At 39.6% G+C, this 24,945-nt stretch overlaps 16 protein-coding genes across 16 annotated transcripts; 8 read left to right on the top strand and 8 right to left on the bottom strand.

Moving 5' to 3' along the window:
• Positions 1-163: 163 nt before the first annotated feature.
• On the top strand, positions 164-1,789 carry PICMEDRAFT_14211 (hypothetical protein). Its single transcript, XM_019160273.1, has one exon. It carries the CDS (start codon positions 220-222, stop codon positions 1,660-1,662), a length of 1,443 nt encoding a protein of 480 aa, XP_019019794.1. The 5' UTR covers positions 164-219; the 3' UTR covers positions 1,663-1,789.
• Positions 1,470-4,209, bottom strand: PICMEDRAFT_14210 (hypothetical protein). Its single transcript, XM_019160272.1, has one exon. The coding sequence runs from the start codon at positions 4,171-4,173 to the stop codon at positions 1,819-1,821; it is 2,355 nt and encodes a 784-aa protein (XP_019019793.1). The 5' UTR covers positions 4,174-4,209; the 3' UTR covers positions 1,470-1,818.
• Positions 4,210-4,430: 221 nt separating this feature from the next.
• Positions 4,431-6,116, bottom strand: PICMEDRAFT_70299 (hypothetical protein; the record flags this gene model as incomplete). Its single annotated transcript, XM_019163606.1, has 1 exon — positions 4,431-6,116. The coding sequence occupies one exon, from the start codon at positions 6,114-6,116 to the stop codon at positions 4,431-4,433; it is 1,686 nt and encodes a 561-aa protein (XP_019019792.1).
• A 249-nt stretch (positions 6,117-6,365) lies between these two features.
• On the top strand, positions 6,366-7,646 carry PICMEDRAFT_9206 (hypothetical protein; the record flags this gene model as incomplete). The annotated part of the gene is made up of 1 exon (XM_019165076.1): positions 6,366-7,646. One exon carries the CDS (start codon positions 6,366-6,368, stop codon positions 7,644-7,646), a length of 1,281 nt encoding a protein of 426 aa, XP_019019791.1.
• Positions 7,647-8,071: 425 nt separating this feature from the next.
• On the top strand, positions 8,072-11,014 carry PICMEDRAFT_70297 (hypothetical protein; the record flags this gene model as incomplete). Its single annotated transcript, XM_019163605.1, has 1 exon — positions 8,072-11,014. The coding sequence occupies one exon, from the start codon at positions 8,072-8,074 to the stop codon at positions 11,012-11,014; it is 2,943 nt and encodes a 980-aa protein (XP_019019790.1).
• Positions 11,015-11,027: 13 nt separating this feature from the next.
• Positions 11,028-12,294, bottom strand: PICMEDRAFT_14207 (hypothetical protein). The gene has a single exon (XM_019160271.1). The coding sequence runs from the start codon at positions 12,238-12,240 to the stop codon at positions 11,125-11,127; it is 1,116 nt and encodes a 371-aa protein (XP_019019789.1). The 5' UTR covers positions 12,241-12,294; the 3' UTR covers positions 11,028-11,124.
• Positions 12,295-12,622: 328 nt separating this feature from the next.
• Positions 12,623-13,678, top strand: PICMEDRAFT_70295 (hypothetical protein; the record flags this gene model as incomplete). The annotated part of the gene is made up of 1 exon (XM_019163604.1): positions 12,623-13,678. One exon carries the CDS (start codon positions 12,623-12,625, stop codon positions 13,676-13,678), a length of 1,056 nt encoding a protein of 351 aa, XP_019019788.1.
• Positions 13,679-13,712: 34 nt separating this feature from the next.
• Positions 13,713-14,251, bottom strand: PICMEDRAFT_85513 (hypothetical protein). The gene has a single exon (XM_019165016.1). It carries the CDS (start codon positions 14,058-14,060, stop codon positions 13,785-13,787), a length of 276 nt encoding a protein of 91 aa, XP_019019787.1. The 5' UTR covers positions 14,061-14,251; the 3' UTR covers positions 13,713-13,784.
• Positions 14,252-14,862: 611 nt separating this feature from the next.
• PICMEDRAFT_21862 (hypothetical protein) lies at positions 14,863-15,153 on the top strand (the record flags this gene model as incomplete). The annotated part of the gene is made up of 1 exon (XM_019162228.1): positions 14,863-15,153. A coding segment is annotated over one exon (291 nt), but the record flags the coding sequence as incomplete, so codon positions are not given.
• Positions 15,154-15,627: 474 nt separating this feature from the next.
• On the bottom strand, positions 15,628-16,710 carry PICMEDRAFT_30184 (hypothetical protein; the record flags this gene model as incomplete). Its single annotated transcript, XM_019162631.1, has 1 exon — positions 15,628-16,710. The coding sequence occupies one exon, from the start codon at positions 16,708-16,710 to the stop codon at positions 15,628-15,630; it is 1,083 nt and encodes a 360-aa protein (XP_019019785.1).
• Positions 16,703-17,872, top strand: PICMEDRAFT_14205 (hypothetical protein). The gene has a single exon (XM_019160270.1). It carries the CDS (start codon positions 17,033-17,035, stop codon positions 17,750-17,752), a length of 720 nt encoding a protein of 239 aa, XP_019019784.1. The 5' UTR covers positions 16,703-17,032; the 3' UTR covers positions 17,753-17,872.
• PICMEDRAFT_14204 (hypothetical protein) lies at positions 17,723-19,370 on the bottom strand. Its single transcript, XM_019160269.1, has one exon. It carries the CDS (start codon positions 19,319-19,321, stop codon positions 17,834-17,836), a length of 1,488 nt encoding a protein of 495 aa, XP_019019783.1. The 5' UTR covers positions 19,322-19,370; the 3' UTR covers positions 17,723-17,833.
• A 260-nt stretch (positions 19,371-19,630) lies between these two features.
• Positions 19,631-20,560, top strand: PICMEDRAFT_70290 (hypothetical protein; the record flags this gene model as incomplete). Its single annotated transcript, XM_019163603.1, has 1 exon — positions 19,631-20,560. The coding sequence occupies one exon, from the start codon at positions 19,631-19,633 to the stop codon at positions 20,558-20,560; it is 930 nt and encodes a 309-aa protein (XP_019019782.1).
• Positions 20,561-20,601: 41 nt separating this feature from the next.
• Positions 20,602-22,621, bottom strand: PICMEDRAFT_14202 (hypothetical protein). Its single transcript, XM_019160268.1, has one exon. The coding sequence runs from the start codon at positions 22,590-22,592 to the stop codon at positions 20,772-20,774; it is 1,821 nt and encodes a 606-aa protein (XP_019019781.1). The 5' UTR covers positions 22,593-22,621; the 3' UTR covers positions 20,602-20,771.
• Positions 22,622-22,860: 239 nt separating this feature from the next.
• On the bottom strand, positions 22,861-23,886 carry PICMEDRAFT_70288 (hypothetical protein; the record flags this gene model as incomplete). The annotated part of the gene is made up of 1 exon (XM_019163602.1): positions 22,861-23,886. The coding sequence occupies one exon, from the start codon at positions 23,884-23,886 to the stop codon at positions 22,861-22,863; it is 1,026 nt and encodes a 341-aa protein (XP_019019780.1).
• A 347-nt stretch (positions 23,887-24,233) lies between these two features.
• Positions 24,234-24,932, top strand: PICMEDRAFT_70287 (hypothetical protein; the record flags this gene model as incomplete). The annotated part of the gene is made up of 1 exon (XM_019163601.1): positions 24,234-24,932. One exon carries the CDS (start codon positions 24,234-24,236, stop codon positions 24,930-24,932), a length of 699 nt encoding a protein of 232 aa, XP_019019779.1.
• Positions 24,933-24,945: the final 13 nt, after the last annotated feature.

Raw genomic sequence — 24,945 nt, 5'->3', positions numbered from 1 at the left:
TGAACAGTGGAGTTTGATTTTAACGACGAACACATCCACTCTGATTAGTGGCACACGCGCTGATCTGACAGGCCCTTCTGTTTCGGGGAAGTTTGCAGATTCATGCCGGGACAGTATTACTGGTTAGTATCTAGAAAACGGATCATCAGAAGAGAGGTACCACGGTTACGCATACACAATTAAATGAGAGAGTGAGCTGTAAAATATCACGAGTAAGGAATGTCTGATGGGGAATCCGATCCTTTATCTCCAATGGAGAGCCTCGATGAAAGAATAGGGCCTCTTGATTTGTCTAACTCTGCTAGTGATTACGATGAGGATGACAACAACGATGACGTTTCTAATTTGACCCAAGCAGAACTAACTTCACAAATATCGAATATTTCCACACTTTCTCATGATCGCCGAAACAGAATCGAAAGATCGGTGACTCACTATGAGAATATGGATAAAGGGATTACTAGGATGCCCCAATTCTACAAGGCTGACGAGTTTTTGAAATGTTTATCTCAATTCACCATGGAGAATGAAACGCTTAAAGATTTGGGAAAGATAAAGGAGAGTTCTGATCCCAATGGAAAGTCTGTAAAGTACGAAATAATTATAGAAAATCAACGAGGAGCTACCCTATTTGGCTCGAAAATGTTTTGTAAACAATCAGTTTTGTATCCCTTGGATCCTCCAAAGTACCAAGCGTTGACTGGCCAAAATTTGACAAGTTTATCTATGTACCCGGAACCCGGAAACAATTGGAGATGGTGTTGGAAAAAATGGCATGTCATAATGATTAAAGATGTCGATGAAGAAGGTTGGATATATTCCACAATTAGATTTGGAAGCTATAACTGGACAGGAGTTGGAAAGTTCGGTAATTTTGTCAGAAGAAGAATATGGGTGAGAATGGTTGAAAGGGTTCATACTGAAAATAGTAGTAGCTCAGACTCCGAGGAGGAGAAGGAAACAATTGAAGTTTCCCCTAACTTCAAAGATTATCTTAAAACAGGAGATGGCTTGAAAAGTTTCTCACAAAAGGTAAAAAGCAACATGATACCAGGGTATACAAGCCGAAAACAAAAGAAGGAGCCTGAAACAGAAAAGGCTTATGAAAAGAAGGAACCTATTTCAAGTAACTCGAAGGATAAGCTCAACGAATCAACTGATATAGACAACGACATGAGTTCTGAATCAGACTCTGTCGATTCACAGTCTATAGTTTCTTTCTCCAGAGACACTATTGTTGGAAGTAACATAAAACCTCAACTGTCCTCAATATATTCGAAAAGTCTTTCTATTCAGTCGCTTGATGAGGCTTCAGAAGATTTGAAAACAGTGAGAGATACGTTCACCCAAGTCAGTAACTGCACCATTGACAGGCAAAAAATAAGTACGCTACTAGAGTCATTTTTCTCTTACGAGATAGATACAATCAATTACTTACTGCAAAACTATAATGACACATCTGATAAGTGTGAGTCGTGGATTCAAATGTTCATTTTGCAGTTACATTTCCATGATTCCGGACGCTTGTTTGTCAAAAAGTTTAAAGTACTGTTAGACGCATCCGATATCTCAACCCAACAGCGTGATACCCTTAACAAACTTTATCATGTTTGTTCGCATATTGTTAGCACTCAATCCTACAACTCGGAAGGCAATCTTTGACGCCAGTAGATTTATAGAAGTAGGAACATGAGACTTTAGTCTTTCCAATTGCTGAAAAAATTTATAGATTCGCAAAATTAATACACGGGTTTGTAACATAATGTATGATAATAATTTTTTTATTTACAAGCTAGTACACAATGATCTTCGAAATATTTACAAGTGTCTTTCGATTGGTAGCTTTTCGATAGATTCAATTAAGTCTCCTGCTTCCAATAAAGGGTCATTCTCTAATGCAATACCACAATCTGCGCCATTCAAAACTTCGTTAACATCATTTTTCATTATCTTGAGCTGTTTTATTTTCCCGGTATAAATTACTTTTCCATTTCTGACCAACCTTACCGCATTGTTTCTTTTGAGAATACCATCAACAACTCTGGAACCTGCAATCATCATTGTTTCTCTACCTTTCAAAGTGATTTCAAAAAGTTGTTTGATCGAAACTTTTGCAACAACTTTTGTTTCATATATAGGAGGTAATCTTGATGTTAGGGTAGCCAAAACATCTTCAATCAAATGGTAGATGACATTGAACTCCTTGATTTCGATTTGTGCCTTAGAAGCACTGTTCAAAATATCTTTTGGTACTTTGACATTGAAAGCCAGGATGTGAGCGTTAGATCCTTTTGCCCTGGCTATGTCTGAATCAGTAGGTGGACCAACTTCTTCATATAACACTTTCGACCTGACTTCATCATTACCCAAACCTTCAATACTCTGCCTTACTGCTTCAGCAGAACCACTAACATCTGCTTTGATGATAAAATTGACGTCTTGGATCTTCGATGTTTCGTCGTCAAATAATTCAGGTTCGATGGTTTTTATTTCTTCTAAACTAAAGCCCTGTAATTGATATTCTTGGATTTTCTCGTCTCTCTTAGAATCCTCGATTGCTTTGATTCTGCGCTGATTCATTTCTTCAATTTGAGATGCTTCTTCCATCATCCGTTTTCTCTTCTCTCTGTTAATTATGACTTTCTTGGCAAAACTTTCATCTTTTGCTTGGATTCCATAATCACCTGCTTCAGGTAACTCTTTCCATCCTGAGACTTCAATCGGCTGAGAAGGCATTGCAACCTTAATGATTTTATTCTTTTCATCTTTCATAACTTTAACCTTACAGAAAGTGGTACCAGCAACTAGGATACAACCTGGTTTGAGTTCCCCTTTCTTCACGAGGAAACTAGCAACATTTCCCAAACCTTTTTTTACTTGTGACTCTAAAACCCAGCCTTCAACAACACCTTTCTCTTCTGTTTTGAGTTCCAGTAGCTCCGCAATGGTCACAATGGTTTCTTCAAGTTCTTTCATCCCCATACCAGTTTTCGCTGATATTCTGACCACAGGAGTATCCCCACCATAATCTTCAACATCTATACCGTTCGATGATAAATCCGCAACAACCTTGTCAGGATTTGCTTCTTCCTTATCACATTTATTTATTGCTACAACAACGGGAACACCGGATGCCTTCGCATGTTTGATGGCTTCTAAAGTCTGAGGCTTAACACTATCCTCTGCCGCAACAACTAATATGATAATATCGGTGATATTGGCACCTCTCTCACGCATTTTCAAAAAGGCTGCATGGCCCGGTGTATCAAGAAATGTGATCTTTTTCTTACTTACGGGCGTCTGTACAACAAAAGCTCCAATATGCTGGGTTATACCTCCAAACTCACCTTTGACGATTGATGATTTTCTCAAAAAATCCAAAATTGTAGTTTTACCATGATCGACATGACCCATGATAGTAACAACAGGAGATCTAGATTTTAATTTCTTATCATCCGTTGGTAATGGAGCTGGAAATAAATCGGCGCCCAAATTATCATCACGGTTCACCTCGAACCCATATTCTTCTGCAACTAATTCTGCAGTTTCAGCATCCAAAATATGCTCATTTGTAATGTTTTCAAAACCAAGTTCTTGTAACTTTTCAAGTAACTCGGGAACACGGACACGCAATACTGTGGCAAAATTTGCGACAGATAAAAAGGTTGGTATGTCCAATTGAAATTTGGAGCCATCTGCTTTTCTTATTGCCTTCTTCTTTTTTTTAATTTTGACAACTGCAAATTCTGGATCCTTTTTCTCCTCCTTATTTGTCCTTTTGAAAGTCTTTGGTTTGTCTTGCTTGAGTTTTTCTGAATTTATCTTTTCATTCTTGTTGGCAATTTTTTTTGATTTTTTTTCAGGTTCATTATTTGTCTGAGTAGATGATTCAGCATGCATTTTCCCCTTCTTTATCGGCTGGTCATATTCAGTAGGCTTTTTTGCTTCAATCTTCTCTTCCTTTAACTTCTGATTGATTTTCTGGTTAACAAGTGTATCTATAGAATCTGTATCGCTAGCGTTTGTGTGGTCTTGAAGATCTTTTCTAAATTTGGATTTTCTCAAAATTGAGACACAATTTGCAGGAGAGTATGAAAAATCCCTGCTAGCACCAATCACAAAATATTTGCATAATGGAAACCCTTTCGTTCGCAATATCGTATGGCACAACATTGTTATACAATATCGTTAACGTATGACTTATCCTTAGAAATAAACCTAGAAGTGGAAAATTCCTAATAAAATCATGTACGGTTGGAAGAAGCATGCTGAAAATCTCTCGCTCGGTACCAATCTAATCATCAACTCGTTTTGGGGCATTTTCGTGCCTGGCGGCGATTCGCCAATCGAGAATAGTCGATCAACAGAATAGTCCATAAAGAGCCGATTATATATAAAGATCTCAGTTAAATATAACTTACAAGTAGGTACTATTTAGCCGCCAGTGACACCATTGTGGCATTTCGGGACGTCTCTACCTTCACGACGGAATTTGATTCAGGCTCAACAACCAGTAGTGGCCCAACGAAATTTTCTTTTCCCCATGCGTAATATCCAACCCATATAGAAATCGAAAAGATAAGAAATACAACAATAGAGTAGTTCATGGATTGGATATCGATGTCAAGAGATGGCGGGAAACATAGGACAATACAGGTCAGAAAAATCATAAAACAACTGAAAATGTTGACAACGTACCCGACCTTACGTAGTTTGAAAGTAGCCCCCCTGATTTTTTTCCTTTTATTTATTAGAGAGCAAAGAATTGGTATTCCGTTGGCCACATTCATTGCCATAACTGAACAACCAAGAAAAGCATTGAAAGCGCTTGTAGATATTAGTGAGAATGATCCTAGTATCATCGATGCAAACACAGCTAAAAGAAGTGCATTCCGTGGAACAGTTTCCATGTCTGTAGTAGTGTTTAATTGCTGCCATATGCTGCCATAAGGTAATCCATGATCTCTGGCTAGAGAGTATATTGTTCTTGAGACAGTAGTGAGTGCACCAACGCATGCAAAAACAATTGCACCAACAATCATCAACGATATGAACAAGGATACTAAAAATGATCTAGTTGACAATTTGAGAATCACATCTATTGGGAAAATGTCAGGATTGTCATCTAATAGTCGGCTTAGTTCTGGCAAAACACTTAGTAATGGGATGATAAAAATAATGCCAGTTACTATACTTGCAAAAATCGAGTAAGTCAACCCTTTTGGAATTGTTTTCTCAGGATCTTTTACTTCTTCACTCATTGAGACAATTGCGCCATATCCATTGAACGTCATTGAAGAGAATTGGATACCACCTATTATGAAAGCGACTACATCTGGCCATCCAGACCTTGAGGCATCGAAGTGGGTGAAAACATACTTTAAATTGTGAAACTCAGAGGCAAACAACAATATAAGTATATCAGCAATAAGTATTGTGTAAAACGTCCAGTAAATGCAAACTTCGTTAAATTTCTCCAAGGAGCCTTGAAATTTCAAGTTTATGATGGTTGAAACAAAAATGATAATGACAAAAGCCAACATAATCAGCAAACTGTTTTCTTTATAATCACTTTGAGATAGTCCGAATATTGAAAGTACAAATTGGGCGCCACCAAAGGAGTACGAAACAAACATCAATAGATTTCCGATGAGCAAATACCATCCGTCAAACCAAGAGGTTATTAACGAGTATTTTTCGTTAGATAAGATACATGAAAAATGGTAAACTCCTCCTGAGGTTGGAAATTTCGATGCAATCTCACTTAACGAAAGAGATATCATTATGGAAAAGAAACCAAATAAAAGCCAACCCCAGAAAATTGTTGCATTTGCACCGCAAACTAAGCCGATCGATAGTGTAGATGCGACACCGAAAGGAACATTCATCAAAGAAAATCCCAAGCCAACAATGGACCCAACTGAAAATTTATGTTCTAATTCAGGCTTATACTGAAAGTGTTGAACTTCTTCGTTATTATCATCGTCGTAGTATATCTCCTGCGCAATCTGATGGCCCAATACTCTAAGGTTCTCCGGAATGTGAAACTGATGGTGATGAGCTTCTCTGTCTTGGAGGGTAGCGTTTCGCTCACCCAGCTCGACGTCGGCATTCATTGCTGACTGCCGTTGTCGTTCCATCCTTGCCTTTTTTTAGCTGTTCCCTCCCTCCTTGAAACCAAAAAAACTTGGTCAACCGTTAAAGCAAGTAACCTTGGTTTAGATATCTCCAGGCGTTATCCTTTTTCCAGGCTTAAACTTTTTACGCCACGCGTATTTTTTAAAGCCATGATTTCTTGCAGGACACCAGAAGCTCACCTGTGATGTCATTATCCACTCGTATGGCTGACTGAGAGTATTCCGGTAATGTCGGGCGAAGGCCAAAGAGAGATACCTGGGTTTTATTATGATGAACAAAGACGGAGGTATTTTGCAGTGCCCACATCGTCGCATGTGGCCGAGTTCAACTCGCAGGAGATACATCAGCTTGATAGCAGGATCAAACGCAAAAGGAGGAAACAGGAAAAGCATGCCATACCCAATAATGAAAAACTGTCACCCGGGAGAGTGAAACAGGATGAGTACTTTGCTAAACTTGAATGCATGCAGGCAAAAGCTCAAAAGATAGGCATCACTCATAAGTTTTTCCAGAATATACTAAGTAGACGATCCAACTCAATAACGTGTGATAGGGGCTTTCAAACCGCACAACTTACACATCGCATCTACGTATCAGTACCAGCACACAATACTATCAGCGGGATGCGGTTAGCCTTCTTTGCAACAAAAAATGATTTCAATTTTTACGGAATGCTGTTTTACTTGAAGAATAATGACTCCCAGCACCTATTGTTTGACTCCAAGGTGAAAAGAGTGCTACAAGAGGATTCTAAGCCTAATTATGAAGATTTGAAATCAACCGTAATTAGTCACCTCTATCCAGTCAGGCCGTCGGACCTGCCCAGGTATGCTGAGGGTTGCAATGGATTTTTAGTCTTTGATGGACACCGAGCTCCTGACCCAAGCAATAATCTGTTGTTTGTGATCTCCGAGACGTCTTACTGTTTAAGCACGGGAAATCGATCCATAATACGTATAAAAGGTCAAAAGGATATCTGCGTCAACTCGGATGTTACGTGTATACATAATTTGCATGGCACCATCGGATATGGATGCCGTAACGGAGAAGTTGTAGTTGTGATACCTAATGGGAAACAAGTTAAGATAAGGCTTCTTTTGCCAGTATGTGGCCTAGTGTTGATGAATATTAATAAACAGCTCTACTGCGTGGTATCAAATGTGGATAGCAAACTTACAAGTTATATCGTCAATACAACTGATTACAGAGCTGATGAGTATCTCTCTTACTATGACTATAATTGGAGTTGGAGACTATCGAACAATATCAAAAATGACCCTCTTGTGGAAGGCATTTTTTGCGTCGAATCGGAAACTTCCGATTCGCAAAATTTAGAGTTACTCTTCTACAGTGTGTTTTGCCCGAAACCGCTGAAGATGAGGGCTGCATCTTTCATCATCGGAAATACAAATAAATCCGAAACGGAATGGGCACTTTTCAACAAGAAATTGGCAGTTTTTTCTGAAAAGTATCAATGCGTACGTATATACCAAGCCCCGCAAATTTAGGTTGTATGTAAATATATTACAAGTAAATTAAATCTCAAAAAACTGTGGGATATGATGCGTCGAACCAAGATATTATTAGTGGGAAGAGAGAGTGAAAGAAGCTCAGAACTACCTAATATTCACTGACAATCTCTTACTTCATAAAAAAAATCATCGTATGATTCTGAAAGTAAGTGTATGGCTTTCTCAGAGTTCCAACATACGATTTGTAGCGGAAGCCGCCCAACCACAGCTTCCTCCGTTAGGACTCCTTGAAGCTTTGATTGATGTTACAGTTCAAATTGTGCTGTATTACGTCAGCAGTACCATGTTTTTTTTTTCAAGATAAAATAATCGGACAGCAATAAATTAGGCCACTGAAAGGCTATAAACAAAATGTTCAATTTTTCTAGATGAGTTGATAAGACCAAGCAACGTTATAAATTATGAGTGACGATGTTCAGTTTGATGAATTTGGAAATTTAATAAATGGAGACTTGTCCGATTCTTCAGATGAGGAATCTCAAAATTTATCAAATGAAATAAATAACGACCAACTAAGGGAAAATAATGATAATGATAACGCCATAGTTCTAGCCGAAGATAGGACTTATTATCCAACACTATCTTCAACATTTGATGGTGTTGAGACGATAATTGCGACGGAAGATGAGAAAACTTTGAACGATCCAATTGTCGAACCCTATGTTGAAAAAAAGTTTATGCTAGAGGAAACCGATCTACCTGATACAACTTACTCTAAACGTTATCTGTGGGAGATGTCAAAAGTTCCTGAGCGTATAAGAAACGTTGCTTTTTGCGGAAATATACATGCAGGTAAAACATCCTTAGTTGATATGCTTGTTGAGCAAACTCACATGTTCTCAAGCAAAGCTCAGGAAGCTCAAGGAGTCAAACAAACTAAACTAAGGTATACAGATAACCACATATTAGAAGTGAAGCGTGGGATATCTATAAAGAGCTCGGTAATGTCGTTATTACTCCCCGATCAAAACGAAACCTACATTTTATTGAATATCGTGGATTCTCCTGGACATAGCAATTTCTGCGATGAAATGGCTATATCTATAAGACTTTCTGATGTTACAGTTTTATGCGTTGATGTCGTAGAAAGCGTGACCAAAAGCTTAGAATTGGTTATAGAGTATGCATTGAAAACTGGAACGAAAATGATGTTGGTAGTGACAAAAATTGACAGGCTAATTTTAGAACTTAGATTATCACCGCTAGACGCTTACTACAAGATAAGGAGGACTATCGAACAAGTAAATGAAACAATTGAAAAATATTGCGATGAACTTGAAATTGATTTTGCAGAAGCTAAGTTGAAGCTCTCTCCAGAACTTGGAAATGTATGCTTTTCTTCTACTACGTTTAACATTTTATTCTCCTTGTCAAGCTTTGCTCAAAAGTACATTGATTCTAATAATTTTAACAAAAACCTTGGAATGTCTACTGAATTACTTGCAAGGAAACTATGGGGTGACATTTACTACGAAAGCAAAAAGTTTTTTGTAAAGCCCAATAATCCGATAGCAGCAGCAAGCTCTAGAACATTTATCAAATTTATTCTTGCTCCAATCTACAAAATGGCCACTGCGTCTTTGACACTTGACCCAGTACAGCTAAAAAGATTTGCTGAACTTAACCTAGGATTGGATTTAAAGAAACGGGTCTACAAATTTGATACCAGACCCTTTATGAAGGAGCTTTTTGGTTCATTTTTTGGTCCTCCATCTTCAGCTTTAGTAAGCTCTCTCATGAAATTACCTTCACCTCGAGCAAACTCGAATACAAAGATTAATCATTTATATGACGGTCCGCCAAACTCTAAGCTTTCAGAGCATGCAAACAATTGCGATCGTGAAGGACCTTTGATTGCATTCGTCTCAAAACTAGTAGATACGACGGATAGCGAAAATTTTTATGCTCTTGTCCGGGTATTGTCTGGCTCTATAAAGGAAAACCAACTAGTTTCATTATTGGGGGAGTCATACTCTTTGAGTAATCAGGACGATTATAAACTACAGAAGATCAGCAAGTGCTATTTGTGGAGTGGTAGGTACAAAATTGAAGTTCCTGAGTTAAATGCTGGTTCTATTGGTCTTATCTCTGGCCCTGGAATAGACAGCTTTATAACGAAAACAGCTACAATTTATGATCAGGGAATTGAAGACTCTTGGATTGTTTTCCGAGGAGTGGATCAGCTATTAAGTCCTGTATTCAAGGTAGGTGTACAGGCTTATAATCCTAAAGATTTAAACAAATTTTTGGAATGCTTGAAGAAGCTTCATAGGTCTTACGTCGGATGTGAGATCAAAGTAGAAGACAGTGGGGAACATTCAATTTTCGGTTTTGGTGAATTATATATGGACTGCTTGCTACATGATTTGAGAATCCTATATGGTAATCTTGAGATTAAGGTTAGCGACCCTATGGTAAAGTTCAACGAGAGCACGGACTCCTTATCCAAAGTCAAGCTAGTGACCAAGTCTAATAATGTAAAAAATCAAATATCCATTATTGCCGAACCACTAGATCCTAAGATTTGCAAAGACATACGTAATGGAACTTTAAGTTTCAAGCGTGATACGCCTAGAAACTTTGCAAAAAAGTTAAGAGATAAATACAACTGGGATTCTTTGGCTGCCAGATCAGTTTGGTCTTTTGGTCCCACCGTAACTGGAACGTCTATTTTATGTGATGATACACTACCTGATGAGGTTGACAAAAAGCAACTGCTTGAGCTTAAAGAGTATATTTTGAAAGGATTTCAGTGGGCGGTAAGAGAGGGACCTTTATGTGAAGAGCCTGTAAGTGATGTTAAATTTAGGATCATAAACGCTCAATTTGCTGAAGATGATGCTGATAGGAATGGAGCTCAGATCATTCAGATGGTTCGTAAAGCATGCCATTCTGCCCTGTTGATAAGTGATGTCAGTTTACTTGAACCGATATATCATATTGAAACTATCAGCCACGTTGATACTCTGAACATGCTCGAAAAGTTTTTGGATAAAAGAAGAGGTTATATATTTGATAAAGAAAGGATTGATGGAACTCCATTGTGGAAGGTTACTGGTTTCATTCCTGTCATAGAGTCTGTTGGTGTCGAAACGGAACTACGACTTGCCACCCAGGGTAAAGCATACCCACAAATGGTTTTCAACAAGTGGGAACAAGTTCCAGGAAATCCGCTTGATGATACTGCTTTCATTCCATTATTGAAGCGGGTACCACTATTGTCAACGAGTAGAGACTTCATGATTAAAACAAGGAGAAGAAAAGGTCTTTCTGAAAATGTTTCCCTCCAGAAATATGTTGACGAAGATACATGGAAAGTTTTACAAGGTTTGGGAATTATTTGAGTAAATAACCTTTACAAGTACGTTTGGTATATTTCGACATGCGACTTAACATAGTTATATTTGAATACAAAGCTAATTTATACAACGGTAATGTAGCATAGTAGTTAAGATTAATTTTTCCTCTTATTTCTTCTTCTATTCTTTCCTGGTCTGCTTGTTTTGGAGTGTGACTTTGAAGAAACATTCTGGCGGATTCTTTGCTTCTTATCACTTTGCCTTTCAGATCCAACTTTGGATGCTTCTTCGACAGCGATATCGAAGTCATCATTACCAGAAATTTCGTTGTTCTTTCTCTTCTTTTTCATCGACTTAATCTTGTCCAAGGTTTCTCTTTTTTCCTTTTGTCTTTGTTGTAAGGTCTCGTGTTGAACTTGCTTACCAAACTTCTTCAATTGTCTTTGTCTTCTTGCCTCTTCTCTGGCCTTCTTTTCGGTGGCCTCACTCACTAATTTAGTCTTCAACTTGTCCATATGATCGTCTGACTTAACCATCTCTGCAAAATAGTCCACTGGTCTAGCAAAAGGAACTTTGAGTGCCAAAAGCTTCTTGCGTCCCTCTATAGCAGCATCTAAACCTTGCTTGAAAAATGCCAATTCTCTTTCGGTATCATCGTATATGTCTTTGATCTCAGACTCTACTTTGGTATGGTAGGTAATCGTTTGGCTCTCATCAAATGCACATTTTTTCCAGTCTATCTGTATTCTGGCTAAACTTTCCTTTAATGCGGTCTTGTTATTAACTGTGAGCTTTGTGTGCGGAACGACGTCTGCGTCAGAATCAAATTCTGCTTCAGAAAGAGGAATATCCTCTTCTTCTTCTTCTTCTTCCTCTTCTTCTTCCTCTTCTTCTTCCTCTTCCTCTTCGCCTACGTTCTCATTCTGCGCCGCTTCCTTTTCTTCATCGTCTTCATTATCGTCGTCGTCGTCGTCCTCATCATCATCATCATCCTCATCCTCATCCTCATCCTCCTCGTCATCATCATCACCTTCACTTTCATTGAGTGCATACAAGTTTAATTCCTCTTCAGCTTCTTCTTCTTCTTCATCGTCATCTTCTTCGTCGTCGTCTTCATGGTCGGATTCTTTAGATTCCTCGATCTTTTCCGCTTTAGTCTGTTTCTTGCTATTTTTTGCTTCCAATCTTTCTTCTTTCTTTGTGGTAACAGGGGCTTTCACCTTCTTTGAGGTGTCCTTCTTCGTGCTCTTGCTCTTCAATTTTGCAGCCATTGCTTCTATGTGTAGGTTTTGATGCAGAATAACCTTGTTAGCTTTAACCTTTAGTTCAAAACCTTTTTGCTTCTCTTCAAAATAGATTCTACTTTTTCACTTCTAAAAATTTTTAGGAATCAACCTGAAAAGGAAATTTACAGAAGTAAGATGAAAAAAATAAAAAAAGCTGGAAAGGTCGATCGGCTTTTTTTCGCCGTTTGAATCACGTCGCGGTACGAAAGAGGAGACAGTATTGGTAAATAGAGTAGAAGCGGAAAGTACGATGTTGGTGATACATAAATGGGAAAATGCTCATCCGTATAAGGCGGTTCCCATCTGCTATTTTATTTCTGTTCTTTTTTTTGGCTCTCTTTGACTACAGTATTCCCTGCTCGTTAACATGGATAAGCAAATTGGCAAAAAGAAGTTTTTGGATCTTTTCCCAGAACTCGTTGATGAACTTGTTGAAGTTTTGAAAGAAAATGGCATGCCAGCTGATGCAATCAGCTGGTTCAAGAGAAACTTGGACTACAACACGCCGGGCGGTAAGTTGAATAGAGGCTTGTCTGTTGTCGATACTTACGCTCTATTGAAGAATTACAAGTCGTACGATGACTTTTCAGCTGTTGAATATAAGAAGGCTGCGATTTTAGGTTGGTGTATTGAATTGTTGCAAGCGTATTTCTTGGTTGCGGACGACATGATGGACCAATCGATTACCAGAAGAGGCCAGCCATGCTGGTACAAGGTTGATGGTGTCAAGGAAATTGCTATCAACGATGCGTTCATGCTGGAAGGCGCCATATACATCTTGCTAAAGAAATACTTCAGATCCGACAGCTACTACGTGGACTTGCTAGATTTGTTTCACGAAGTTACATTCCAGACCGAAATGGGCCAGCTACTTGACTTGATCACCGCACCTGAAGACCACGTTGATTTATCTAAGTTCACACTTGAAAAACACTCGTTCATTGTCATTTACAAGACTGCATTCTACTCGTTCTACCTCCCTGTCGCCTTGGCCATGTACATGGCCGGCATAAACGACGAAAAAGACCTGAAGCAAGCCCGAGACGTTCTAATTCCGCTCGGCGAGTATTTCCAGATCCAGGACGACTACTTGGACTGTTTCGGCAAGCCCGAAGACATTGGCAAGATTGGTACCGATATTCAAGACAACAAGTGTTCGTGGGTGATCAACACCGCCTTGAAGGTCTGCACCCCCGAACAAAGAGCTTTGCTAGACGAAAACTACGGCAGAAAGGACGCCGAAAAGGAAAAAACCTGCAAGGAGCTTTTCAGCGAGTTGAAGATCGACTCGCTGTACCACGAATACGAAGAAGGCATCGCCAAGAAGTTGGAGCAGCAAATTACAGAGATCGATGAGTCCAGAGGATTCAAGGGCGAAGTCTTAACTGCCTTCTTCAAGAAAATCTACAAGCGTTCCAAATAAACTCGGGCCAGCTTGCACTGATCTGTATTCAACATGTTTTCTTTGTATAAAAAATGCTAAAAACCTGATACAAGAATGTTGGTAGAAATGGACCATGGCATCAACTTCAGTTTTGTGGGATACCTGTTCCAACCTTTGGCGGATAGTCCTTTGAGGTCGCAGAGTCGGCAGGATGTGCACACGTGCATCTCTCGTCCTTTGAAATAGGCTCCATGGCCGCAGGAATGTGTAGTCCACACCCGACCCACGCCGTTTTCTTGCAGTTGTCACACGTAGCTGGTCTGCACATTGCTATACTCTTCTTTACCTTTTGTACTTGCGGTTGAATACTGTAGCTCCGGACGATGCCCACTGCCCCCTGTTCCTCTTGTCTTCTCTCCATTCTTCTCCGTCGCAATCACGACCAGGCCACCAATCACGTGTCGCTCTGCTCGCCAAATTAGCCCGGTCACGGGGTTGACAGTCTCGTGACCTTGTGCGACGGAAGCACGTGCTTTTCGTTGTTCTTTTTCAACCAGGGTGTTTCTTCCATGTTTACACTCCTCCGAGACCGTGGAAACGTTGTAAAAACGTTTCGGAGAAAGATACAGCAGTTTCTAGCAGCTCAGCGTCCAAGTTTGCCTCACTGGAATTTTGGTGTATACAGTTTTAGCCCCCTCTTGCTTTTGGTGAAAATAGCCATATAATTTCTTTTTTTCTGGTATTTTAACTATTAGTCCGTTATTCACAGAAAGCGCAATCAGGATACATCTTCCCCGCCGATCATGTCTACTAAAAGAACATCGGAAGGAGTGCAGACATCACTTTCCGCTGCAGAAAGCGTCAAAAAGCAAAAAGTTGACGAGGCGGAGCATTTTGAGGAGTCTGCAGAGAAAAATAGTGAGAAAGAAGTGACATCCGAAGCGACAGAGGAGCCTGAGGGACACGAGTCGGTTAAGATAAACGATGCCGCGGACAGTGTTGTTGAGGAACTGAAGAACTCATCGTCCGAGGCTGGTAAGACGGAAGAGACAGAAATATCTGCTAAAGAGATTGCGGCAAAGGCTGAGTCCAACGATCAGGCCATTGATCCCGTGTTTGGTGAATCCAGCTCCAAGGATGAGATTATCGCCGATAGCACGTTGAAACTGGCGGAGACCCCAATCAAGGTTGCGTCGACGGACCCTTCAATGATCAGCAAAATCAAAAAGCTGAACCACAAAGAGGTGGAGAGACGCAGAAGGGAGACTATCAATAACGCGATAAGGGAACTGCAGGAGCTGGTTCCAACCACACACACCAACAAGGCCCAGATAATCCGGAAGGCCTCGGAGTTTATCAAGAAGTTAAAAGAGAAGGAAGAGAACCTGGTCAACAAATGGACTTTGGAAAAAATCATCACAGATCAGGCTATCAGCGAACTCGCAAACTCTAACGAGAAGTTGAAGTCTGAGTTAGAAAAGGCGTACAGGGAAATCGAACATCGTAAACACGTTTTCGAGAGTTTCATAGCACTCGTTTCCAAACAGGAAAACTCAGAAGAAATCACAAGTTTTCTATCGAAAGTGGGTGATTTGTTTGAGGAGGATTCTCATATCGACGAGCACGAAGAAGACTTCACCAAGAACAACGGTAAAGAAACCGAGCAAGGGGAGAGAGAAGAAGCAGAAGATTCCAAGGAGAAGGTTTTCGAGAGAGATGAGCAAGGAGCCAAGGAGCATGACTCTGCTACTACCGAAGGTTGAGACAGTAGCCCCAGAGTTTCAAATTGTACTATTATATCTTCCCAATTGCTATCTCATAAAAACCTATCTAGTGTGTCCTTCCCGTTGTATTCTAAACTGATGTAACTTTATTTTTCTTCTCTTTTTCTTCTCTTTTTTCGTTCATTCTTCATAATTTCATATTTGCCTTTGAATTTTTGTGTTATATATTCTTTGAATTAAACTACTTTTCATCATTTACGAATTTCATATCTCTAGCTCTCTGACAAGCACACCTTCGGTACCCTGTCCAAGACTTCCCTCAATGGAAAAGTCAATCGACACTCCCTCTTCCGACTTCCTCATAGCACCCCCGTAGAACGTAAACATGCTACTCGTTCCGCCATACATCAACTTATCTTCCATACCACTCCTATTACAAACTATAACACATTGCTTAAGGCCAGGATGTTCGCTAGAAAACAAAGGATCTAGCCTAATGACCCAGTATCGCCCAGTGCTTCCATCAGGCTTATCTAACTTGAAATCTTCTGCAAGTTTAGTTTCTTTTTTCATGTACAATATGGCATTATCTTTCATTCTATCATGCTCCGTATTGATTTCAACTATTGGACTTTGCGTCTCAAATATCTTTTTGAAAGAAGCAAGCTGATGTGATGTCCAGTTTTCATCCCAGTTTGAATTCATCCATGCAGTAGGTACCAAGATTAGTTGGCATTTTTCCTGGGATGCATGGGATGCAAACTCGTAGTTCTCAAATGGCGCTTTAAATTCATAAGGGTTCAAATCCATGCATATACCAATCGTTGTGCGTATATGCTTCCCCCGTATCAGCAAATCAAAGGCTTTAAATCCATCAGGGGACTCACTGCATCCCCATGTTTTATCTGTATCATATAGATGTGTTTTTCTGTAGTTCTGAAGCACCTTGCCACTCTGATCAATCAGTACTGCCGAGTTATATATCTTGTAGTCGCCTTTTCCGTATTTTTCTGGATATCCAAGCAATGTCATACAATTCCAACGCTGGGAAACAGTCTTGCCGAATTCGTACGACTTTCCAGAACCGACATGTTCTAAAAACGGTTTGATGTGTTCTGGCGACTTAAAGTTATATCCGGTAAGTGCAAGTTCAGGTAGAACGATAAGATCCGGTTTCGTAGCTGCGGAGTTAAACGCTTGCTCGAGCATCCTTGTTGCCTTGGCTATATTTTCCTCAACATTTCCTAAGATAGAATTCAATTGAACGGCAGCAACACGTAACTTCATCTCTTTTAACCACTGATGTACTGTATTTGATTTCTCAAAGCCTTTCCTACCCTTTTGCATGAAATCTAATAATCTTACCTCCAATAAGGTCAACATGAATTTCTGCAGTTTCTGCGCTAAATGCTGTCGAGGATTCAGAAAAGAGAAAAAGTGTATTATTAACAGATCTATTCGACTGGGGTCAAAATGACGTATAAATGCATTATTGGAATGTATGGCGTATATCCTCAATACATCTACAAAAATGGAAAGCACTGATATAATCCTTGATCCAAAGATCAAAACCCATGTGTTGTTGCCTATTACGTTGGTAATGCTTCTAGTGCATATATTAAGACAACTTCTCACTTCTCTTTTGAAACGTAATTCGCCATTGCAAAAAATGGCCAAGGTAAGGGAGCAGCAACACTTACAAAGGTGTAGTATGACTGGACAGAATGGCTGGACCTCACTGAGTAATTCCGAATGGGAAGCAAGAAAAGTGAATGTTTTTGACCAATATGGAAAGAACATTAACCTCAACACAGTTTTGGAGAAGCCAATAGAGGACGAAAATAAGAGCAAATCAAACAACCCAGCTATGACTAATCCTTTTGCACAAGCAGGTCTTAATGAAAGCTTATGGGAAGGCATGAAGGGAAACTTATTGAACTATCTGCCACAACCAATTCTTATGTTTTACATGTCGTATTTATTCCGAGGATACATTGCTTTAAAACTACCATTCACTCTTACAGCTAACTTCAAACCCATGTTTCAATCGTCGATCATGACCAGCGACTTGGATGTCTCCTACGTTACAGGTATAAGTTGGTATTTTGTCAACCTTTTAGGTGTTGAAAGCTTGAGTAAAGTGTTTGGTTCATACTTTGGAATGCCAACATTTTTTATGAGGCCTGAAGAAATCGTTTTGGAAAATGTCACTTTGATTTTGAGCTCAGGTGGTGCACAATCACAGCCACAGCAATCTCAACAACCATCATTTGGACAACCAAAAGCTGAAGAAATTTTCAAGAAGCAGTCGAAGGAAATACGAATTATAAACTTCAAATCATGTTTGACGAACGTAGAGGAGAGATTTCTGAAAAAGTTCGACAACTAGATTGACATATCTTGCTATTAGTTATATACAGCGTTATTTACAAATGTATCTATAGAAAATCAACCGCAAATGCCTTATCATTTATATTTTACTCGAAATATCATATGATCCCGATACATTATTCGTAACTCCTTGAAGGGCTCCACAGAAATCAGATTTCTCAATTTCAGAAAGGGGCTCCTTCAAGTTTTTATTCCAAAAAAGCACAGCTAGAGGTGAATGTGACTCAGCATAGAGTTTGATAATTTTCTTTTTGGTGACATCTGCTAGACTACTCATATCTAAGTCCAGCAATTTGAGGATACTTGACAAAAAAATGGCTTTTTGTTGGTCAGATTGGATACTATACGTATGTGAGCCCATAATTCTTTCTATTATGACATCTGGTATGTAACTCATGCTTTTGAAATTTGAACTTAATTTCAAGTAGTCAATGAATTGAGGAAGCACTGCTAGACGAATAAATGATGATATGGTTCTCAAAATTCGCTTATTCAACATACCTTCTTGCAATATTACGCTGCTGACTGGCTGTGTGAAAATATTGAATAACATTTCCTTTTTATCTTTCGGCGCATTGGCTTGGTTACATACATCGGATACAAGCTCAAAATAGTTTGTCAGAATGTCTGCGCTGGGGATATAATTTGCGTCTACTATCGTTTTTAGTACCTGTCTTGCGGTTTGAACATCCCTTACCTCTAGAAGCCCTTTCAAATAAAGTTCACAGAACGATTTCGAGACAACTTTAAGAAGCTCAGGCTCTGAATGGCTGAATTCGTTGTACGCACGAAAAATTGTGGTTACTGATTGGACTTTTTTCTGGATAACCAATTCAAAGCAAATCGATTCCAAGACCTGGTCGTGAAAATGTAGTATGTTCTGCGGAAAAAAATCATTCATACTGTTGATAAAGGCCTTTTGCTTTGAAGCCGGAAGCTCTGGTATTATTTTAATGAACAACAGAGCCAAACTCTCAAAAGAGTATTTAGGAAATGAGTCGGAAAGACTGTCTAAAGCAACTTTGAGATCAAAATTCGCCTCGTCAGCAATTGCGTCCAACATTGCACGTCTCAGATCATCAGAAAACTTCAATTTAATACTACTATCCGAAGGAGAAATTGACTTGTAATCTTTTTTAAATCTCTTTTGCCAGTTTAGTATTATATCTATCTTGTCATCGAAGTTCCCTACATTATCCCATTTCATTCTCAAAAAATAGTCGTATTTACCAAGATCTTTAGATTGCGAACTTTGATTGAGAATCATATTTAAAGCAGCAGTTTCGTCGAGATAAACAAACGGAGAAGGAATGATATCAGGATTAAGTTTGTCCACGGTATGAATGGCATAATGATTTGGCGTTGAATAGTCATCCACACCGTCAAAGGGCTTACCAGTCAAATGCAGTTTGATATGTGATTTCCTTTTGGCTACCTCTGGATCATCGATGAAGTCATCCATTGCTTTTGTTGCGATAGTGGAGTTGAATCTTTCATTTCGCATGAGGCGATTAGAGAAAGCTCCATTTTTCAGTTTGCCAAACAATGAGATCCTCTTCGTCGTCATTCTTAAATTTTTCTTTAAATAGCAACGTATAAAAAGAAATGTCCCCAGCCACTTTTCATCTCCGAAGCTAGATAAGATGAGTAGCATTCCAGTTTGAAAAGTGTCGCTGAGAAATTTGACAACCGTTTCATCCACCAAATTTTATTAAAAGTCTAGCTCGCTGCTCGCTAAATAGGAAAGGACCTCACTAGATCTATTATTACGCTGCAATGTTGAATCTTTTGACAAGTGAGATCTCGAGATACTTTCACGGACAGACTTGTTTGTGGGATGTTTTTTTGGCAAAGAGACATCGGAAGAATATTGCCAATGGGACTGCTAAAAGTATCATATATTGTGACGCTCACCACGGTCCTATGGGTGGTATTGACCACGCTTTTTCCTAATATTTTTCCTGGATATTACGACCATGGAGACATGCAAAACAAAGATGGTTATTTATATAGTGCATACTACAACTCATTAAATACCCCTTCAATACTAAAAAATAACTTGACAGATTCACACATCCTTCTTTTCACAGCACATCCGGATGATGAATCAATGTTTTTCACACCAACTATCACCGAGTTGACAAAGGAGAACTACAACAATACCTTCCACCTAATTTGTCTCTCTAACGGTGGCTACGACGGTCTGGGAAGTATTAGAGAACGTGAGTTAAGAAAGGCAGCAAGGGTTTTGAGCATTGACTCGGTGAAAGTATTAGACTATGTCGATGATATCAATGTGTATTGGAATATCTCTGATATAGTGAAATCGATAACCGATGAAATAAATAATGTCAAGCGTGAATATGAATTTGAGGAAAACAAATCTCTAATTCTTTTAACCTTTGATCAAGATGGTGTGTCCAGCCATCCCAATCACAAGTCTGTTTACCAAGCCGTAAAGACTTACAACAAATTGACCAATACCAGAGCCTACTCTTTGAAATCATGGAATATATTAGTCAAGTATTCTGGAATGCTTTTCACTAATATTGAAGTTGCTATGAAGTGGCTTGCCAAATGTGATGACATCAAAAGCTTTTTAAGCCGTATCAATATCAGCTTACTAGACCACATCATTGCTGACATTTCAAAAGAATCGATTGCCATTTACTCGGATTTGAATAGTTTATTCTTAAATTTCTCAACCATGACTTGGGTCCATTTTTCTCAAATTGTCTGGTTTAGATGGATCTGGATTTTCTCAAGCAAGTATATGAACTCGAATGAGTTAGTTCCAATCTCATAGCATACTATATATTACAATAGTCAATCTCTCTTTTCTGCTTTACCCCGCATGAAGATAATATTAAAGCCAAAAAACCAGATTTCTTGTTGAATAAGTTGTATTTATATTTTATCTATCCACTCTAAAAATTCACAAAGCTATTTACTATTTATATATGAATGTATATTGATTATTTTTGACGGAGCTTTCCATTATTTACACGTTGAATCTGCTACCACAATTCGAAGTCATCATCGTCATCTATAATTTGACGTTTCCTTTCGTCATGCTTCACTCTCTTCCTTGCATATGCTTCTTGCATTTCAACCAACATTTCTTTCAATTCATTCACAATTTGCTCTGAGCTTACAAATTTTTCAATCAATTGACTTGCATCTAGGAAGCGTCCTCTACGGGCTAACTCCAGACAGCATTCACGCACATAGCTATTAAGTGCAGCTTCGTTAACTTTCAAATTCAAACTCATTTTGTTATAGGTTATTTCTGTCATATTACAATGAACCTTCGGCAATCCCCTTAATAACTCATGAGAACTTGCATACTTGATTTTCAGTTTTATCATATCTCTATTGAAGTGATTAACATATTTCTCTGACATTTGCCACACGCTATCAAAAAGTCGATATTTGATTTCCAACAAAGAAGTGCCAGAAGCATCGGACAACTCATTTTGTGGTACATCCTTTAGTAATTGTTTTTCGAGAGCATCTCCATACAACCCACTACACCTCAAGGCCAATATCCAGTAATTGATTGTGTTTGAAGCATCCAAGAAGTTCGTACAATTGTATTTATCAAGAATCAGGTTGTTAATTTCCAAAGCTGTGGCCAAGTCTCCATTTTTGCCATAAGCTAATAATATGCTAATCAATATATTTTCATTAGGCCATAGCAAACCGTTCATTCTTTTTTTTATATTGAAATGTTCGAGGAAGTAAACACCCTTATCACCATTTCGGTCATTTTTTATGCCCCAATTTGATTCGATGAAACTGTCTAATGCTGTCAAATCACCATGTTTTCCCATACCCTTAATCATGACCTCAAGAACTGATGTGCTGTCGGGTAAAAAGTTTTTCTCCTTCTCCGCCTCATACCTTTTTACAAGAGTCTGGAAGTTATGACCGTGATGAGGATATGTATACTTGAAGTTGATCTTGTTGCTGGAGTTTAACTTGTAAATAGTTTCTCCGTAAATTTTCCAAAAATTTGTATTTGTTTGAGATAGAATATCCATTTTGATGGCCCACAAAGTATTAGTCAATTGATATTGTTCAGGATGCTCTGATGCTTTTTTCTCTACCTCGGAGATTAGTTCAATGGCTTTGTTCAAATAATTTCTCTGATAATGGAAAAGGATGATGTTTTCATAATCATATAAAGATAGTTCTATTTTGGATAATGCATTGAATATTGATTTGGTCGATTGGTATACAGCACGGGAAAAACTATTGAGTTTTTTCACGTAATGATCAACCTCTTCATCCAAATAGTGCTTGTTTTTGGTAACAAATTTTAAACGCTGTCCTATTGAATCGTTATAGTAAAGTAAGCGTTTGATAATTAGTGAAATTTCGTAAGAAGAAAGGTTACCTTCGAAGGATGTGATTTTGTTTACATTGCACTTCAGAAGATTGTATAAATTTCGTATATCTGTGTCATAAAGGAGAAAGTGTATCTTTGGTAAAAAGTTTTCATTTTTAGTGTTATCCGGAAGAGTAGAAACTGCCGTTTTTTCGTTCGTATCATGTAAAAATTTGAAGTTTATGGAGTTTAACGCATCAGCTAGCACATCGACGTTCGGTTTGAATTTGAACTCGGACGCCTGCTCCATGCTGTTTAATTTCGCAGCATGCTGAGAAGTTTCAAACTTCGCAGAATATTGCTGTATTTCTTCGTAGTTTTTGACGAACGTTTCGAGCGATGCGTTATTTTGTAGTTGTCGTTTGTTGAACTCATTGAGTCTCGTGGAAGGAACAAAGAAAGAAATCCTCCTAGTGGAGGTATATACATTGGAGGAGCTCTTGAGCATTTTCTTGATATCTCTTTGGTGCCTTCTTTAAAGACGAGCTTGTCAGAAAATTGTCCAAGGCCTTCATATGCTTCTTTTCGGTTCGTCCATCCGTTCATCATTTGACCAAAATTATTCAGCTTTCTCGACACCTTGAAAATTCAAGTGAGAAGCGAAATTTATCGGTGTTACTTACTACTAGCCCACCCTGAGACTTGCTACTATTTACTTGCATATTAATCTAGCCTAAAGAGTTGGACCAGAACGGTCCTGCCAGTAAGTACCAGCATTAGAAATTGTCGATCTCAATTCCAACCCCCTGCTTCTTGGCCTCATCCAAGCACCGGCTGCCGACCCAGACATCCATAATGCACAACCCGACCAACTTGCTGACGGCGACTTTCCCTTCTGAAAGGAAATTGCTACTGGAAGGATCCGAGTACAACGTGGAGACGTCGACCAAGTCTTCTCTCTGAATGTTGTTGATGATCAACTCCCCAGCCTCGTGAAGACAGTGGTCGACTGAGTCGACCACAATTTTTCCACCTTGGGCAATGACGCTTTCCTTGAGAACCCCGCCGTCGATTTCGGTCATGTGAGGCTTGTAGGAGCCGATGGCACCAATAAAACAACGGCCCTCACACTGGTCGACGTATTCTTTCTTCACTGTTGGCACGGAAGTCGGGATGCATGTGAACACCACGCTAGTGTCCTTGAACTCTTGTACTAGCTTGCCCTTCTCTTCCTCAGTAGTCATGCCACGGGCATCAAACTTGATTGTGGGGTAGTCCTTGGCAAAGACCTCATCACATAACCGCTCGGCCTTGGTCACGGTCCTGTTGACAAAAAGCACTCTGGAGAATCTCTTTGGGTACAGAATCAAAGCCAATCTTGCATGCCAGATCGCTTGGTCACCGACCCCGAAGATAATCAACTTGTCGTTCGAGTATTCCTTGTCGAGCGGGAAGAACTTCACCAAGGACAACGAATTGCACAACGCTGTTCTGAACGCAGTGAGTGTCGCACAGTTGATGATTCCAAGGGGATAGCCGTTATGTTTATCTAATATTGTAGTGATACCCTTGAAACCCTCCCTGGATCCTGTTATGGCCTTCATCCCGACATGACTGCCTGTTGACGCCATGAATAGATGGGTACAGTGAGGAGTTGTTGTGACGATCCTTGGAGGTATGATCTCTGGATACTTCTCATACTCCGCCAAAGCGGCAAGCAACGTCTGCTGGTACGACACAGCGTCTTCCTGTGTCAAGTTCTGTAACAACGACGTGATAATCTTTTCCGTCAAAACCAACATCTTGTATATTTTTGGCCCTCAGTCGCTAGCCTTTCTGTCCCAACCAGATTGCCTCGGTGAATCCCTTCTACGTATCCACATTAAACATGTGTATATATAGTAGAAGAGAATCCTCCCCCAGCCGCTTCATCGTCACCGTTACTCTCTGCGGTATCTCTCCAGCAACCCACGGTATGCCCGTTTCGGAACGATTCCCAGCGTCGTCGCCGATAAGACACAGAAGATTCGCAACGGGTAACTTTAAGCGACGGGGGGAAGCATTTCTTCGTCTGCTGGAAAACACGGAAGCAGAAAGGTCTCCGGAAGCAGGGTATACAAGGGAAGACACAAGTCTGTGCTGACAGAGAATGTCTGATGATATAGAGCAAAAGGAGTCGAAGATTCTTGCCCAGTTTGCGAAAGGTGTGTTCAGTGCAGGTCTGTTAAAGCAGTCGTGCCCAGATGTCCCCGAGGTTACCGTTGACGTGATCAGAGTAGAAAAATTATCTGAAACGGAGCTGGAAGAATGCCTCAGCCTATTGGATCGTAACCTCGGTTCAATATATGCGTTGGTCAACGGGAAGGGCTGGAAGAAACCGAAGAGAAAAGAGATGATAGAACCCGGACTGGTTTACGTGCTGCTTCGAGCTGCAGGAACCAACAAACTGATTGGATTGATTTCCATGAAGATTGTAAACGAGTATGATTTGAAAGTATTGTATCTTTACGAGATCCAGGTGGACGAGTCGTGCCGCAACAAGAAGCTGGGCACGTTTGCCATGCTGCAGTTAGACCGGCTTGTTTTAATGATCAACAGTTCAGATAAGCTAAAACAACTCTGGCTCAGGGAATACGAAGGCGAGTACCTGGGCCTCCACGACCCGGAAATTCTACTTACAGGAGTGGCATTGACTGTGTTCAGCGTGAACAAAGGAGCAAGGAAGCTTTACCAGCGGCTAGGCTACAAACTACACCCGGATAGTGCAAAAGACAGGGTACTGCGCAGCGGAAAAGTAATCGAACCAATCTACTATATGTTGGAGAAAAGTGTAAAAGATTCCGTTTAATGACAAAACATAA

Source organism: Pichia membranifaciens (genome assembly GCF_001661235.1).
Source record: "Pichia membranifaciens NRRL Y-2026 unplaced genomic scaffold PICMEscaffold_1, whole genome shotgun sequence".
Classification (NCBI taxonomy): domain Eukaryota; kingdom Fungi; phylum Ascomycota; class Pichiomycetes; order Pichiales; family Pichiaceae; genus Pichia; species Pichia membranifaciens.
This window is presented reverse-complemented; position numbering and strand designations above follow the sequence as displayed.

What these genes read in the sequence shown, in the direction of transcription:
- PICMEDRAFT_14211 (XM_019160273.1), top strand. Translation starts at nt 220, where the DNA reads ATGTCTGATGGGGAATCCGATCCTTTATCTCCAATGGAGAGCCTCGAT.
- PICMEDRAFT_14210 (XM_019160272.1), bottom strand. Translation starts at nt 4,173, where the DNA reads ATGTTGTGCCATACGATATTGCGAACGAAAGGGTTTCCATTATGCAAA.
- PICMEDRAFT_14207 (XM_019160271.1), bottom strand. Translation starts at nt 12,240, where the DNA reads ATGGCTGCAAAATTGAAGAGCAAGAGCACGAAGAAGGACACCTCAAAG.
- PICMEDRAFT_85513 (XM_019165016.1), bottom strand. Translation starts at nt 14,060, where the DNA reads ATGGAGAGAAGACAAGAGGAACAGGGGGCAGTGGGCATCGTCCGGAGC.
- PICMEDRAFT_14205 (XM_019160270.1), top strand. Translation starts at nt 17,033, where the DNA reads ATGGCCAAGGTAAGGGAGCAGCAACACTTACAAAGGTGTAGTATGACT.
- PICMEDRAFT_14204 (XM_019160269.1), bottom strand. Translation starts at nt 19,321, where the DNA reads ATGACGACGAAGAGGATCTCATTGTTTGGCAAACTGAAAAATGGAGCT.
- PICMEDRAFT_14202 (XM_019160268.1), bottom strand. Translation starts at nt 22,592, where the DNA reads ATGCTCAAGAGCTCCTCCAATGTATATACCTCCACTAGGAGGATTTCT.